At 42.6% G+C, this 15,664-nt stretch overlaps 1 protein-coding gene across 1 annotated transcript in view; it reads left to right on the top strand.

Annotated features, from left to right (window-relative positions):
• The first annotated feature begins 3,208 nt into the window (after positions 1-3,208).
• ZNF41 (zinc finger protein 41) overlaps positions 3,209-15,664 on the top strand; it is a 25,097-nt gene continuing 12,641 nt past the window's right edge. Inside the window, 2 exon segments of the mRNA XM_065900950.1 lie at positions 3,209-3,331; positions 3,333-3,367. Of these exon segments, the coding sequence (XP_065757022.1) occupies positions 3,209-3,331; positions 3,333-3,367 (158 nt within the window).

The raw sequence follows: 15,664 nt of genomic DNA, 5'->3' as shown, positions 1-15,664 counted from the left end.
CCCAGTCTCTCCGCGGCATGTGGGATCTTCCCGGACCGGGGCACGAACCCGTGTCCCCTGCATTGGCAGGCAGACTCTCAACCACTGTGCCACCAGGGAAGCCCAAGGGGTAATCTTTTTAATAAGTGGTACTGGATCATCTTGACACCAATATGGAAGAAATGAATCTTGACCCTAACACATACCACACACCAAATCCTTCCTGGGAAGACTATAGATCTAAATGTGAAAGATAAAACAGTAAAACTTTTAGAAGAAAACATTAAACATCTTTATGACTCTGAGGTAGGCAACAATTTCCTAACAAGCCATAACTAATGCTGACCATAATGGAAAGAGTAGCAAATAACATGGCATACTTCTGTCCAGTGCTTCATTTCACATCTTTGTCTTTTTGTTTTAGATGTGTGGCAACTGTATTTTTTTTAACCCAATCCCATAGTCCTTATCTTTTACATCAGAATTCAGCTCATTCAATTTAGTTGAATTCTAATATATTTGATTTCATGCCTCCTATTATCTTATGTTTACTATTTATTTTACGTGGTTGATATTTCCTCACTTTCTCTTTTCCTTTTTTTTTTTTTTTGCTGATTTGGTCATGTTTCTCTTAATTCCCCTCTAATTTCTTATTATTTTGGAATTATAGTTTGGAGTTTTATCTTTATCAATTTCTGCTAGTAGTTGCCTTCACCTTCCTTACAAATGTGATTGTCTATATTTTCTCTATTTCTAAATCCAAATAATGTTTCAATATTATTTGGATCTAGTAAAAGAGATGCATAATTTTCCTCCTCCTCATTTCACTCAATAAATTTCCCCAGGGTATTAAAATTTTTTCCACTTATTAATAGTAATAATCTTATTTGTTCCAGATGCCCAATTACATACATTTTTCTTTACTCAGTTATAACTATATATCAATTGCAATAATCATTTCTCAAAATTGCTTTCCTCCAATTTTGAGGTTTCTGTTACTATTGAATTTACAATTGCTTAGACTATCCCCTTGAGTATTCTCCTGAGATTCTAATATTGGCATATAATGTTATAAGTGCTTGTATGTCTAAAATTGTCTTTTGCTCTAACGGAAGCATGGTATTCAGCTAGAGTGGGTTTAAAATTCTTGGATTGCAGTCCCTTTCAATAATTTGTAGATGTTTTCTTCTAATATGGCTCCTATTGTTGCAAATAAATCTAGTGCCATTGTGATCCCTTTCCATTGTAAATAACATGCTGTTTCTGCCTGGAAGCATTTTAAATTTTCTTTTTATTCTTTAAATTCAATACCAAACCAGATTTGGGGTTGATTTGGTTCCTCTGGGAGTAAAGGATTGGGAGGATTTCTGTAGGGGGGCATCACGGAGTTAGAGTCCAATAGGATTAGATAATCCAGGGCCTATAGATGCTATTCATGTTGGGTCAGTGAGTGATAATCTTGGGAAATCCTTGAAGAAACATAATTAGAGACATATGTTGGTAAGTGATTGAGACCTCTGTAGAAATTCTTGAGGTTTTATAAGAGTTGGAGGTCTGAAGTTATCTAAAGTATCTGAAGTCATCAGTCAGTCCATGAGAGTTATTGATTGGGACACTGAGGTGGTGAAAGATTGATTGCAAGCCTGGGATTTTAAGTCTTTGGGAGACAGTTTTAGGAGCCCTATGGGAGTCATTGATTGGGACCTGTAGACATCGGTAATTGCAGGACTGTGTGAGTTAGTATGTGATGGACCGGAAGGTCTATATTTGAGGGGTTTATGGGAGTCATTGACTCTACATATGGGCTGTGAGTTATGGAGTCCTATAGGAGGTCAGGTTTGGATCCAGGGGGCATTGAGCAGATTAATAGTTGATTTTCTATTGAGGTTGTGTTGCCTGTGTTGGTGATTATTTGAGGAACCTATGGAAACCAGTTGATGGCACCATTTGGGACACAGTTTTTGTCAAGCAGTGTAGGTTACCGATTTAGGAGCCTGTGCAGACATGCTGACTTTCAGGGCCAGATGGAAATTGGGAGAGAGGGGACAAAGAGTTTATGTTTTCATCTTTGGCAGAAGAGGGTGGGTGGGCTCTATAAGTTGCCCAGAATGTACACTGAATTATACAGACGCTTGGTTTATCACATGTGACATGTCATCCTTCAGCCAGAGCACTTTAAAGGCAGCAAGAAACAGAAGTAATGTTTATTGTGATTCTTCCACGTATAGAATACCATATGGCACAGTAGTTAAGAAAATGTACTTTGGAGCTAGGCAGACCTGGGTTTGAATCCCTGTCCTTCCCCCTAATCTAAGAGATCTTGGGGCAAATTTCTTAATATTTATGAACAGCTCTACCTGATGGTAAATGGGAATAATAGCAAAAGTAATGCCTAGTTCATAGGATGAGTGTGAAAATTAAATGAGGTACTGAATAAAACTTTCCTTGCACCTTATAATAACAGCAATATTTAATATCAGTGGAGTGTGTTCCTGATGCCAAATAGGAGTGCTTTTGAAGTATCATGTCATTTAACTCTAACAGCCCTATGAGATGGGTGTTTTCATCCTCAGTTTTTTGTTTGTTTGTTTTTTTTTGCGGTACGCGGGCCTCTCACTGCTGTGGCCTCTCCCGTTGCGGAGCACAGGCTCCAGACGCACAGGCTCAGTGGCCATGGCCTGCAGGCCCAGCCGCTCCGCGGCATGTGGGATCCTCCCGGACCAGGGCACGAACCCGTGTCCCCTGCATCGGCAGGCGGACTCCCAACCACTGCGCCACCAGGGAAGCCCCCATCCTCAGTTTTAAGGTGAAGAAACTCAGACTAAAGTGGCTTCCCCAGATTCCAGCTAGAATGCAAAAGAGCTGGAATTCAAACTCTCATACGTTTTACACCAAATCTCATGAGTTTTTTTCCATATTGTATGCTAATACTTGCTGTTGATTACTGAACTTTTCTCTTCCACAGTATCCAGTGTTGTAAACTATACTTTGGTGTCCCCAGGAAGCATTTATGGGGTGAATGCTGAATGACTGACCACGTGGACACTGTCTTTCCAGGTTTCTTGGAGTCTCTGCGCAGCCCCTGGGCCAGACCCCGTAGTGAAGGCTGCAGGATCTTCCTTCCAGCCCCAGAAGCTCTGGCTGAGTCCACGGACCCGCCTGGCCTCAGGGTACCGGGAAGAGCGGAGTTGTCAGCAGGAGAGCCTGAGGGTTGAGGCTCAGCGGGACAATGCCAGCCAACCGGAGCTCTCCCCAGTGGTCCCCAGCCCTGGCTGCAGAGGGACATGGCAGTGTGTGTGAGGTGAGGAGAGACAGAGCTCAAGGGACAGGAGTTTATTCAGTGAGGAGATGGCCCTGACCTGTCACTAGGGACTCAGGGCAGGGGCAAGTGTGTCACAGGAGGGGCAAATTCTGGACTTGGTGTCCCTGAGACAGGTCACCATCTTCCTGCTGCATGAACACCACGTGGCTGGTGTCCCACATCCAGAGCCCTTCCTGTTTCAGTGGAAAATGTGATGCAGCCGATGGAGGAAAGGTGAGATGGGAGGGTCAGCCCCACAGCCTAGAGGAGGGGGAGGCAGCTCCCTGCAGGGTGTCTGCGAGCGAGGTCTGGGTGGGGGTGACCACTGGCCCCAGCCAGGGAGACGCTACCCCCTGACGCCCAGCACAGGCCCTTCAGTCCTCACTGGCTCTGTGCACACACTCAGCTGATCCCTACCAGAGCCTGCTTTCCCCTGATCCTTGGGGACTTGGTGATTTCTCCTCTATCCTGATCTAGGGCAGAAAAATCCCCTTTCTTTGGAACTTAGAGAATGGCAGGGTAGTAGGGTGACCACAGTCTCTAGGGCCCTTCTGCTTCCTCCTCCTCTCAAAGATGAGTAAAGTGGCCTGAGAAGGTACATGACTTGCCCAGGCCTCTGGGATTGTGAGTGACAGCAGTGGACTGGAACCTTGTCTCCTGACCATGTCTTCCACCCTCACCACACAATAGCCAAGACCAAGTTTCCCACTAAAAGTTCCCCTTGAGATTCTGTAAACAGAGCAAGATGATGAGGGAGCCAGACCTTGCCCCACAGCTCCCTCTTTCCGACTGTCCTGTGGATGCTGTCACCTCTGGGGACAGGCTCCTTGTCACAGGGGCTCAGGGTCATGTGGTCATTAGGATAATATTAAACTTTAAAAAATTATTTTGATGTTTACTATTTCATAATTTCATTATTTCACAATATAATGTTAGAAAATACAGGTAAGCAAATACAAGAGAATAAAACATTACTTATAATTCCAGCATTAGCCAAAGTTAATCATTGTTAACATTTAGCTATAGTTCCTTACAGTTTTTTTTCCTTTGTATGTACATGTATGTGGGTATACATGTGGGGCTGTGAGTGTACATACATACCACACACATATACATTATATAGCTCAAGTTTAAAAATGAAATCATAGTATTTGGTTGTCTCCTTTTTAACTTGGCAGTTTAATATAATTTTCTAGGCAGTAAATATTTTTCTTCACACACACATGATGCATAGGATAAACTATATCCTATGGATAAACTATATTTAATTTAACCAATCCACTATACGTGAATTTAGGGTGTTCTAGGTTTTCTGTTGTGATGAAAACTGCTATGGTGAAATTCTTACACTTAAATCTTTTTGCCCAAGTCACTGAAATTATATTTTGAGTCAAAGGTATAGGGACATTGAATGGTAAACGAATTGCTGCCTAACAGTAGGGCACTTCCACTCTTGGAAAATTGTCCTTGTCCAGGCTCTTCTCCATCATATCACTCACAGACCCACAGGTTGGGGCCACAACAATGTGGTCCTCCCAAGTCCTTCTGCACATGGCCTCTTGCCCAGCCAATGTGTGGAAATTTCTAGACGAATGATTCTGATCTCTGCAAGGCACATTTCTCCATTCATGTCTTCCTTCCCAAACATAGACCTCTGCCCATTTGCAAGAAGAGATGGAAATGACCAAGCCCTAGTAAATATTATTTATTCACGTATTTATTTGTTAGGTTCTTAGTTTTTTCATTAGATGTCAGAGAGCAGGGAATGGGAAGAGATACCAAGGAACCAATAAAAATGTCCCCAGGGGTGAGGAACAGCCAGTTGGGCTAAGAAATAGTGGCTTAAGCTGGAAAACAGGCAGAGGTGTCAGTAAGAGAAAGAGGGATGAGGAATAGCCACAGGGAACAGCTGGAGGGACCATGTTGCACTTATTGGAAATAGAGGATAGCCAAGGGGCCCAGGGGACAGGTGGGAAATCAGTGGAACAAACAGAGGAAATGGGAAACAAGAGCCAGAGGCCAGGAGCAGCAGAGAGACCAAGAAACAGTAGTTGGGGCTGGAGAAGTGTTAATAGTGGGGAGAAAGGAAGAGCCAGAGGATATGAGAACAATTAGAAGGATCTCAAAATGGGAGGAGGGACCAGGAAATAGAGGAACCAGATATCAACCAGAGGGAACAGGGACCATCCACAGGGACAAGGAAACAGAAGAATCAGCTAAAAGGAAAAAGCAAAAAGGTTTGGTGTACTGGGTAAGAGCCTGCCAGACAAGCCACTTCAAGAGGTACCAGGGGTCAGAGGAGAATCTGAGAGGATGCGGAAAGGCAGAGATACTGGGGAACAGAAATGGGAAATGGGAAAGATGAGCCTGGGAAATGCAGCAGCCAGAGGAAGCTAGGGACCAGCTGCTGAGGCTGTAGAACAGGTTGGAGGGGCAGGAAAGGGACAGACCCATGGGACAGTTGGAGAGGCAAAAGGACCTCTGAGGATGAGGAGTAGCCAAGGGCACCAGAGGCAACAAGGAACAGTCGTAGAGGTTGGGGAGTAGCCAGAGGGAACAGCAAAGTGGACATCAAAGATATATCTGGTTTGGATAGCAGCCTGTCTGACCTGGGAACAACTAGAGGGACTAGAGAACAGCTGGAAGGCATAGTATCCATTCCCAAAGCCAGAGGCCCCATGTAGTGGGCACTGGGGTTAAGGGACAGTTGCAGAAGCCAGAGAGAGTCTGGGGAGCATCCAGAGCTCCCTGAGATAGGGCAATAGGGGCTTCATGGGATGTGGAACTTCACTGCTACAACAGGGAAAGTCCTAGGCAAACTGGGACAGTTGGTCACCCTGCCCAAGAAACAGCCAAAGGAGCCAGTCAAAAGTCAGATGTAATGCAAGTGATGCAGAAGGTGAAAGTACAGAACCCAGCTGTGGCACAAAGCACACAGAAGTAGTATATGTTGATGATCAAGAGCCTAGGCTAGGAGCCAGGTAGACCAGCACTTCACAGACAGTGGTCCATGGACCAGATGCAGAGCACCAGATGAGAGCATATTAGAAATGCATTCCAGGACTGACCAAGGAGCAGGGAAGAATTGGGTCTACAAAGAAGTCAGAGGAGTCAAAGGGCAGTCAGTCTGTGTCAACTAGAAGGAATGAGAAAGGTTCATCAGGACCAGGGAGCAGCCAGATGGACTAGGGTGCAACCAGAATGGTGCCACAGACTAAGGATCAGCTAGAGGAATAGCTGTCAAAGGGAACACAGGGCAGTCAGAGGCATCAGGGATCAGTCAGAGGGAAGAAGAAACAGGAGGCATGGAACAATGGAACAAGGGACAATCAGAGGAAGCAATAAACAGAGGCATCAGGAAACAGACCAGGGGACAGTCAGAAATAACAAGAAACATTTAGAAGGAACAGTAAACAGAGGGATGAAGGAAGAGTCAGATGGGGACCATGCAGAGGGAACAAGAATCAGGAGAGGGAGCAGGGAGAAGTTAGGGGACAGGAGTGGGTAGGGTAAACAGGGAAAGCCAGAGGGAGGAGCATGGGAGCAGGAAAGACTAGGGCACCCCCAGCCCCAGGCGAGGGCACAGTGAGCTACACTGCATACTTTCAGGCAGCCTAGTAAGTGCCCTAGGAACCCTCCTGCTAGGCTGGGATAGGGTTTAGAAGGGCAGGGGTATATCACAGGAGGTGATGGAGAAGTGTGCTGGGGCAGGAGTGAGAGCAGCCCTTGGGGACTGAGCCCCAAGCTGGCTGCAGGGTGGGACAGAGCAGATGGCCAGGGACAGAATGGGCAGTGAGTGGCCAATCCTGGCAGCACAGCATTCCCTTGGGGTGAGAGTGCAGAATGTTTTGGGACTGAGACATTGCTGTGTGGTTCACTGGCAAGCTGTCAAGAGCTGGAGTGGGGATCCTCACTTAGGATGAGGGAGTCCTTGTAAGTGTCCTGGTGGTGGCAGAGACACAGGCCATCCTCCATGGTAGAAATGGGCCATAAAACCGAACCTTTTTGTATGTGGCTGCTGAGGCTAGAATCTGGGTGGTTCTATATTAGCAACTTTGTATCCAAGTCACTAGCTCCAAAATCCCTCTCCATCACATCACATAAGCCTACCCAGCCAGGGTGGAGTCCAAAGTGAAAGGGATCAGAGGGGCATCTGTGCCTGGCACGGTCTTTTTACCCTTTCCCTGTGTGACTCCCAGGGAGGGAGAGACAGATGAGTGTGATCTTTTGTCCACCAGCTTGGGCTGTCAGAGTTGTTAAAATATTTAACAATGTCTGAAAAAGTATATATATATATATATATATATATATATATATATATATATATATATATATCTGAATCACTTTGCTATACATCTGAAACTAACACAACATTGTAAACTAACTATGCTTCAAGTTTTATTTTATTTTTTAATTAATTAATTTGTTTTTGGCTGTGTTGGGTCTTCATTGCTGTGCGCAGGCTTTCTCTAGCTGTGGCAAGCGGGGGCTACTCTTTGTTGTGGTGCACGGGCTCTCGGCACGTGGGCTCAGTAGTTGTGGCTCACAGGCTCAAGAGCACAGGCTCAGTAGTTGTGGTGCATGGGCTTAGTTGCTCTGTGGCATGTGGGATCTCCCCAGGTCAGGGCTCGAACCCATGTCCCCTGCCTTGGCAGGAAGATTCTTAACCACTGCGCCCCCAGGGAAGCCTGCTTCAATTTTTAAAAATGGTAAAACAAAGTTTTTAAAAAATGTTTACCAGTGCCAAATGATAGAATATTTTAATTTTCCCATACTGGTTGGCAAATAGCCACTCCTCCCCGCCACCTGAGGTTCCTCCCCTGTGTCACCTACACACCTGCCAGTCTGTCCTGGGGTCACCGGCAAGAGAGCAAGGATCAGGAGGATGGGCAGGCAGAATGAGAGCTTCCCTCAAGCCTGACCCCAGGGCTTTCCCTGGGTTAGTGCCCTTGTGCAGTGAAGGGGAGTAGGTCAGACATGCTGCTAGAGGCTCAGGTGGAGGTCCTGCTCTCAGCAACCCTTGGGGCTGTGCTCAGGAGAGCTAGTGGATGGAGAAGTGCTGGGCACCACCCAGTGCTTGTGGATCTGCCCCCGGAGCTGCTGGTGGTGGAGCAGATACTGTGAGTTCCATGCCTGCTCTGTGCCCCTGAACACTCACTAATAAGGGCCCCCAAAGAACAAAGGTCTTTCAATGAATAAAGGTTCCTCATTTCCTCACAGTTGAATCACTAGATCTTGTCTTTGATACTTAGGGCATTTTTTGTGTTGTTTAGGAAATCCTCACCTACCCCAAGGCCTAAACAAATATTTACCTATATTTTCTACTAAGAGTTTTAAAGCATTAATTATTTTGAAACGTTTGATTCTTTTGCCCTTCACCCAGAGCCGCTAATTGTTAACATTTTGCCACATTTGCTTTCTCTTCTCAATTTATGTATATATGTATGTATGTATGTAGTGTATACACACAGAAATATTTAAAACTTTATTTTCTGAACGACTTGAGAGTAATTTGCAGACATAATTCCCCTTTACCCTTAAATACTTAATGTGTATCTCTTAAGAACAAGGACATTCTCTTACATAATCACAGTACAGTTATCAAAATCAAGAAATTGCACATTGATCTAGTACTATCTAATATTTGATGAGTATTATCTAATTACCTAATGAGGTGAAAAACTCGGCCTCTGTGCACCAGTGCCAAATCGAATCTCAGAGACAGAGTTTTGGGTGAAGTAGAGAAGAGAAGCTTTATTGCTTTGCCAGACAAATGGGGACACAGTAGGCTCCTGCCCCGAAAAACTGTGTGTCCCAACCTGGGAGGATTGGATGAGGAGTTTTATAGCAATGGTTCAAGAGCAGGCTTGCTGGTAAGGATTAGAGTGTGTGCAGGGCTTGCACTCCTTTAATCTGGTCTCAGGTAGTCTCTTGATGAGCTTCTCTGGTTCCTTTAATCTGGCCTCATGTGGTCTTCTCTGGAATGAAGAATGCTAACACCTTCCATTTGTTGGGGGTTTTAGTTCTGTAAAGAACTCAAAGATATTATGTGTATCCCTTGAGGAGGAACCAGGACCCTGCCCCAAGGCTGCACTATTGTTTCTTGGCTGCTTCTCCTTTGTCTCTGCATCCCCTCCCTTAGCTGATTAGCAACTGTTCAAATCTGCCCTTTGGAAGTCAGGGAAGGTCATGGAGGTTGGAATCTATTCCCTACAAACAAGAGATGTGGGACAGGGAGTTGGTCCAGTGGTTAGGATTCCAGGCTTTCACTGCCAGGGCCCAGGTTCAATCCCTGGTCGGGGAACTGAGATCCCACAAGCCATGCAGCATAGCCAAATAAATAAATAAATAAATACAAAAATCTTGGAAAAAAAAAAAAGGACAGGGAACAGAAAGGCTTCCATGCCCAGGAGCCCCACAGGGTCCTGCTCGGTTTCACTAACATACAATTTGTAAATAATTTTCCCAGTTGTCACGATAACATCCTTTATAGTATTTCCCCCTGATCCAAGATCCAATCCAGGCTCATGTATTATGTTTAGTTGTCATGTCCCTTTACCCTTTAATCTGAAACAGTTCCTTAGCCTTTCCTTGACTTTCATGACACCATTTGGAAGAATGTCCCTCAATTTGGGTTTTTTTTCCTGCTTCCTCATAATTAGATTCAGGTTTTTCATTTTTGTCAAATATCACAGAAATGATGCTGTGTTCTTCTCAGTGCCTCACATTGGCAAGAATTCAATACCAATTTGTCCTTTATTGATAATGTTAACTTTGATCACCTGGCATCTGTCAGGTACTGTAAAGTTACTATATTTCTCTTTGTAATTAACAACTAGGTTGTGGGGAGATACATTGAGACTATGTATACATTGAGACTATTTCTCATGCTTTTGTCCGCTGATTGTAGCATCTAGCAATGATTCTTGCCTGTAACAATTAATTATGGTGCTATTTCCCTAATGGTGTTTTTCTAATTCCATCATTTCTTCTATATTGATTAGTTGGCATTCTCCTATAAGGAAAAACATTCCTTTCTCTGACTGCTGAAATGACAATTATATGCCAGGCACAATGAGCACACCTTGAGTTACCATTTGTCACTAATAGGAACTGGAGCTTCTTGGAGATGTGACTGACTGCAGGGTTGGAACAGAGAAAGTACAAAATGATTCTGGAAGAACTCATTGTGCTGGGAAGTAATGAAGCACTCAAAAGATGGGAACATGTCAAAATGACACAGGAGCCACTTTGAAGGAGCTCCCTCTGGTCAAATCTGGGACAATATGAGTAGCAAAAGAAATCATAATAGTAATAGATTATCATCTACTGAATAAAGTAGGAAGTGACCAGACCCTATAATACATAGGTAGGCAGATAGAGAGGAAAGAAGTGAATTCCCCCCCTTTTTTATCTTTTTTCTTGGCTGTGCTGCACGGCTTGCTGGGTCTCAGTTCCCCGACCAAGGATTGAACCCTGGCCACAGCAGCGAAAGTGCCGAATCCTAACCACTAGATCACCAGGGAACTCCTGTGAGTGCTCCTTTTTAATAGCATCTTGATCTTTTTTGCTGTGTCCCCTACTCCAATCTTTCTGAGGATAATTTAGTAGTTTGTTAAAACTTTTTATTTGGAAATAATTATAAATTTATAGGAAGTTGCAAAGATGGTACAGAGAGGTCTCATGTAACTCTTTACCCAGTTTCCCCTAATGGTTGCATCCTGTGTCACTAGAGTACAATTATCACAAATAGGAAATTGACATTTCTGCGGTGTGCGTGTTGTTCTCTGCCATTTTACACATGTGTAGATTCCTGTACAATAATCCAGATACAGAACTATTCCATCACCACATAGGTCTCTACTGGTGTTGACGTTTTACCAGTTAGAGTAAAGTGTAGAAAACTTAGCTCCCTTTAAGTCCCTTTACCCTCACCAATTACAATTGTCTTAAATATTTCCTCTACATACATGGAGATCCACATCATAAAAATGTTATACTTTTTACTTTGACCTTCAAATATAATTTAGAAAACTCAAGAGGAAAAGGAAAGTCTATTGTATTTAACCATATTTTTTTTCTCTTTCCATTTTTCTTCTTTCCTGATGTTCAAAGACTTCTTTTACCATCTCCTTTCTGTTTAGAGAACTTCCTTTAAGCCATTCTTTTAGGGTAGGTCTGCTGAAAACAGATTTTCTTAGTTCTCCTTCTTCTGAGAATATCTTGATTTCCCCTTCATTTCTTCTTTCTTAGTAACAGCTTTATTTAGATATAATTCACATACCATAGTTTACCCATTTAAAGTGTCCAATTCAGAGACTTCCCTGGTGGCGCAGTGGTTAAAAATCTGCCTGCCAATGCAGGGGACATGGGTTCAAGCCCTGGTCCAGGAAGATCCCACATGCCGCAGAGCAACATGTGCCACAACCACTGAGCCTGTGCTCTAGAGCCCATGAGCCACAACTACTGAGCCCGTGTGCCACAACTACTGAAGCCCATGTGCCTAGAGCCCATGCTCCACAACAAGAGAAAGCCCGTGTGCACCAACAAAGACCCAACACAGCCAAATATAAAAATAAATAAATTTAGTTTAAAAATAAAGTGTCCAATTCAGTGTTTTTTGTATGTTTATGGATATGTGCAACCATCACTATAATCAATTTTAGAACATTTTCATCACCTCAAAAAGAAACCCCATACCCCTAAGCCATCACTCTGCCCCACCTCACCTCCCTCCCTCCTCCAACCCTAAGCAAACATTAATATGCTTTCTGTCTCTATAGACTTTACTCTTCTGGACATTTCACATGAATGGAATCACATAACATGTGATCTTTTTGTCTGGCTTCTTTGACTCAGCATAATGTTTTTAAGGAGCTCCCTCTGGCTAAACCTGGGACAATTTAAGTAGCAAAAGAAATAATGATAGTAATATGTTATAACCCACTGAATAAAGTAGGAAGTCACCAGTCCATAATAGGTCAGCAGATATATATGTAGGTAGGCAAATAAATAGGGAAGAAGTGTAGCATGTACATGTAGTAACATGTATCAGTATTTCCTTCCTTTTTGTGGCTGAATAATATTCCATTGTGCAGGTGTATCACATTTTGTTTATTCATTTGTCAGCTGATGTACATTTGGGTTGTTTCCACCTTTTGGCTATTATAAGTAATGCTGCTGTAAACATTTGCGTACGTGTTTCTATGCAGATATATATTTTCATTTATCTCAAGTATATATATACATCTAGGAGTGGAATTGCTAGGTCAAATGATAACTCTATGTTTAATAATTTGAGGAACTGCCAGACTGTTTTCTAAAGCAGCTGCACCAGTTTACATTCCCACCAGCAGTGTTTGTATGAAGTTTCCAATTTCTCCAAATCCTCATCAGCACTTGTTATTATCTGACTTTTTGATTCTAGCCATCCTAGTGAGTGTGAGGTAGTATCTCATTGTAGTTTTGATTTTCATTTCCCAGATAATTAATGATGTTAAGCATCTTTTCATGTACTTAATGGCCATGGCTGCTTCATTTCTTAAGGATAATTTTGCCAGATATGGAATTCAGGGTTGACAGTTCTTTTCTTTCAGCACTTGAAAATTGTGCCATTTCCTTCGCTCCACCATGGTTTTGGGTGAGAAATCTGCTGTCACTTTAATTGTTTTTCCCCTATAGGTAAGGTGTCATTTCTCTCTTGCTGATTTCAAGATTTTTTCTTTGTCTTTAGTTTTCTGAAGTTTGACTATAATGTGTCTTCGTATAATTTCTTTGGTTTATCCTTTTGGGGTTTGCTCAGCTTCTTGAAACTCTAAGTTGATATCTTTTGCCAAATTTGAGAAATTTTCAGCTATAATTTCTTCAAATACTTTTCAGCCCCACACTTTCTCCTCTCTTTCTGGAACTCTGATGACATGAATGCCAGATCTTTTATTATAGTCTCAGAGGTCCCTGAGGCTCTGCTCATTTTTTGTCCAGTCAATTTTCTTTCTGTTGTTCAGATTGGATCATTTCTATTGTTCTGTCCTCAAGTTCTCTAATTCTTTCCTCTGTCCTCTCTATTCTGCTGTTGAGCTCTTCCACTGATATTAAAATTTTAGTTATTCTATTTTTCAGTTCTAAAATTTCCATTCTGTTCTTCTTTATATCTTTTTTTCTGAGACTTTCTGGTTTTGCATTTAAGTATATTGAAGCATTTTTAAAAAAATAATAACAAAGTACTGTTAGCACAGGGACAAAATGTTCCTCTGATGACTCTAATGCATAGCCAGGCTTTTTAAAAAATATTTATTTATTTGTTTGGTTGCTCCAGGTCTTAGTTGCAGCAGGTGAGCTCCTTTGTTGCAGCTCACAGGCTCCTTAGTTGTGGCATGTGAACTCTTAGTTGTGGCATGCATGTGAGATCTAGTTCCCTGACCAGGGATCAAACCCAGGCCCCCTGCATTGGGAGTGCGGAGTCTTAACCACTGTGCCACCAGGGAAATCCCTGAAGCATTTTTATAATGGCTGCTTTAAAATCCTTGATAATTCTAACATCTGTGTCATCTCAGTGTCAGTATCAGTTGATTGTCTTTTCTCATTCCAGTTAAGATTTTCTTGCTTCTTCACATGATGCCTGATTTTCAGTTATGTCCTGGATATTTTGGGCACTCTGAGACTCTGGGTATTATTTAAATCTTGTGTTTTGCAGTCTCCCTCCAACACTGTTCTGCTAAAAAAGGAGAATCTCCGTCTTATTGCCAGGTGGAGGTGGAAGTTCAGGTCCCTAATTAGCCTCCTTTGACACCCCAGAGGGGACAGGCACCTTGTTGATCCTGGGTGGAGGTGGAATGTCATGCTCCCCACCAGACCACCTCTGACACCACCCTGGTGGGGAGACAAAAATGTACCTCATTACTGTGTTGGGGGTAGAAGTTCAAGATCCCCACATAGCCTAAATTGACACTGTGTGGGAGGGGCCTCATTATCCCCAGGCAGGGATGAAAACCTAGGCTCCCCACTCAGCCTTTGCTGATGAGAATTGGGATGGGAGCTGCAGCTTTTTTCTGTGATGCTTGGCTGGAGTAGGGCAGTAATTATCTAAATTTTTCTTTCTTACTACATTGGCCCTTTCCTGGTACTTTGGCTAGAGATAGCAGGCTTTCTTGGGACTGTTTTTATCTGCACCAGTTGGCATTCTGGGTTGCCAGCTTCTCCACCACCCAGTCCAAGATATATGGGGTGAAAAGAAAACTCAGGGAAATCACTGCTGTGTCACTCCTCAGGTTCCAAGGTCCCTAGGCAGTTAGCCTCCTTCTCTCCAACTGACAGTCTTCTTATCTTTTTTTTTTTTATGTATATAATGTCCAGCTACTTAGCAGGAGAAATAGGGAGAATTGTATCTGTTCCATCTTGAGCCCATTGGTAACTTTTAAACTTAATTTTTTAATAGGTAATACATTCACATAGTTCTTTCCCCCAGTCCCACAGATTTCCCTAACCAAGAAACCAGTCTTGATTAGTTGGTGGGTGGGTGGGTGGATGGGTGGTATATGCTTATAGATTATGCAAATAAAAGCAACTAAGAAAATATCCTTCATATTTTTCCACAGCTAGTAGATACTGTTACTGTTATGCTGAACACTGATTTTTAAAATTACTGCTAATTTTAAACTTTTTTATCATGAAATATTATACACATTTTGAATAATGCTGCTGTAAATACTCTTGAACATGCCTCTTGTTGCACATGAGCACATATTCCAATTGAGCATATTTCCATGGATGGAACCACTGTGTCCTTGTGTATGCATATTTCAACATTACCAGGTAAAGCCAAAAGGTTTTCCAAAATGGTCGTCCAATTTACAGCTCCATTAGACATATGAGAGTTTTCGTTGCACCATGTTCTCTTCAACACTTCATATTGCCGTTCTTCAAAAAACATTTTTATTGAGGTATAGTTGATTTATAATACTATATACGTTTCTGGTGTACAACATAGTGATTCACAGTTTCTAAAGGTTATACTCCATTTATAGTTATTATAAAATATTGGCTATATTCCCTGTGCTGTACAATATATCCTTGTTGCTTATCCTTGTATGCTTATACATAGTAGTTTGTACCTCTTAATCCCCTACCCCTACCTTGCCCCTCGCCCCTTTCCTCTCCCCACTGGTAACCACTAGTTTGTTCTCTATGTCTGTTAGTCTGTTCCTGTTTTTTGTTATATTCACTAGTTTGTTTTATTTTTTAGATTCCACATATAAATGATATCGTATACTATTTGGCTTTCTCCGTCTGACTTATTTCACTTAGCATAATACCCTATGAGTCTACCCATGTTGTTGCAAATGGCAGAATTCCATTCTTTTTATGGCTAAGTAGTATTCTATTGTA

This window comes from Phocoena phocoena, chromosome X (genome assembly GCF_963924675.1).
Source record: "Phocoena phocoena chromosome X, mPhoPho1.1, whole genome shotgun sequence".
In the NCBI taxonomy this organism is placed as follows: Eukaryota; Metazoa; Chordata; class Mammalia; order Artiodactyla; family Phocoenidae; genus Phocoena; species Phocoena phocoena.
The sequence above is the reverse complement of the archived record's forward strand: the minus strand, read 5'-3'. Positions and strand labels throughout refer to the sequence as shown.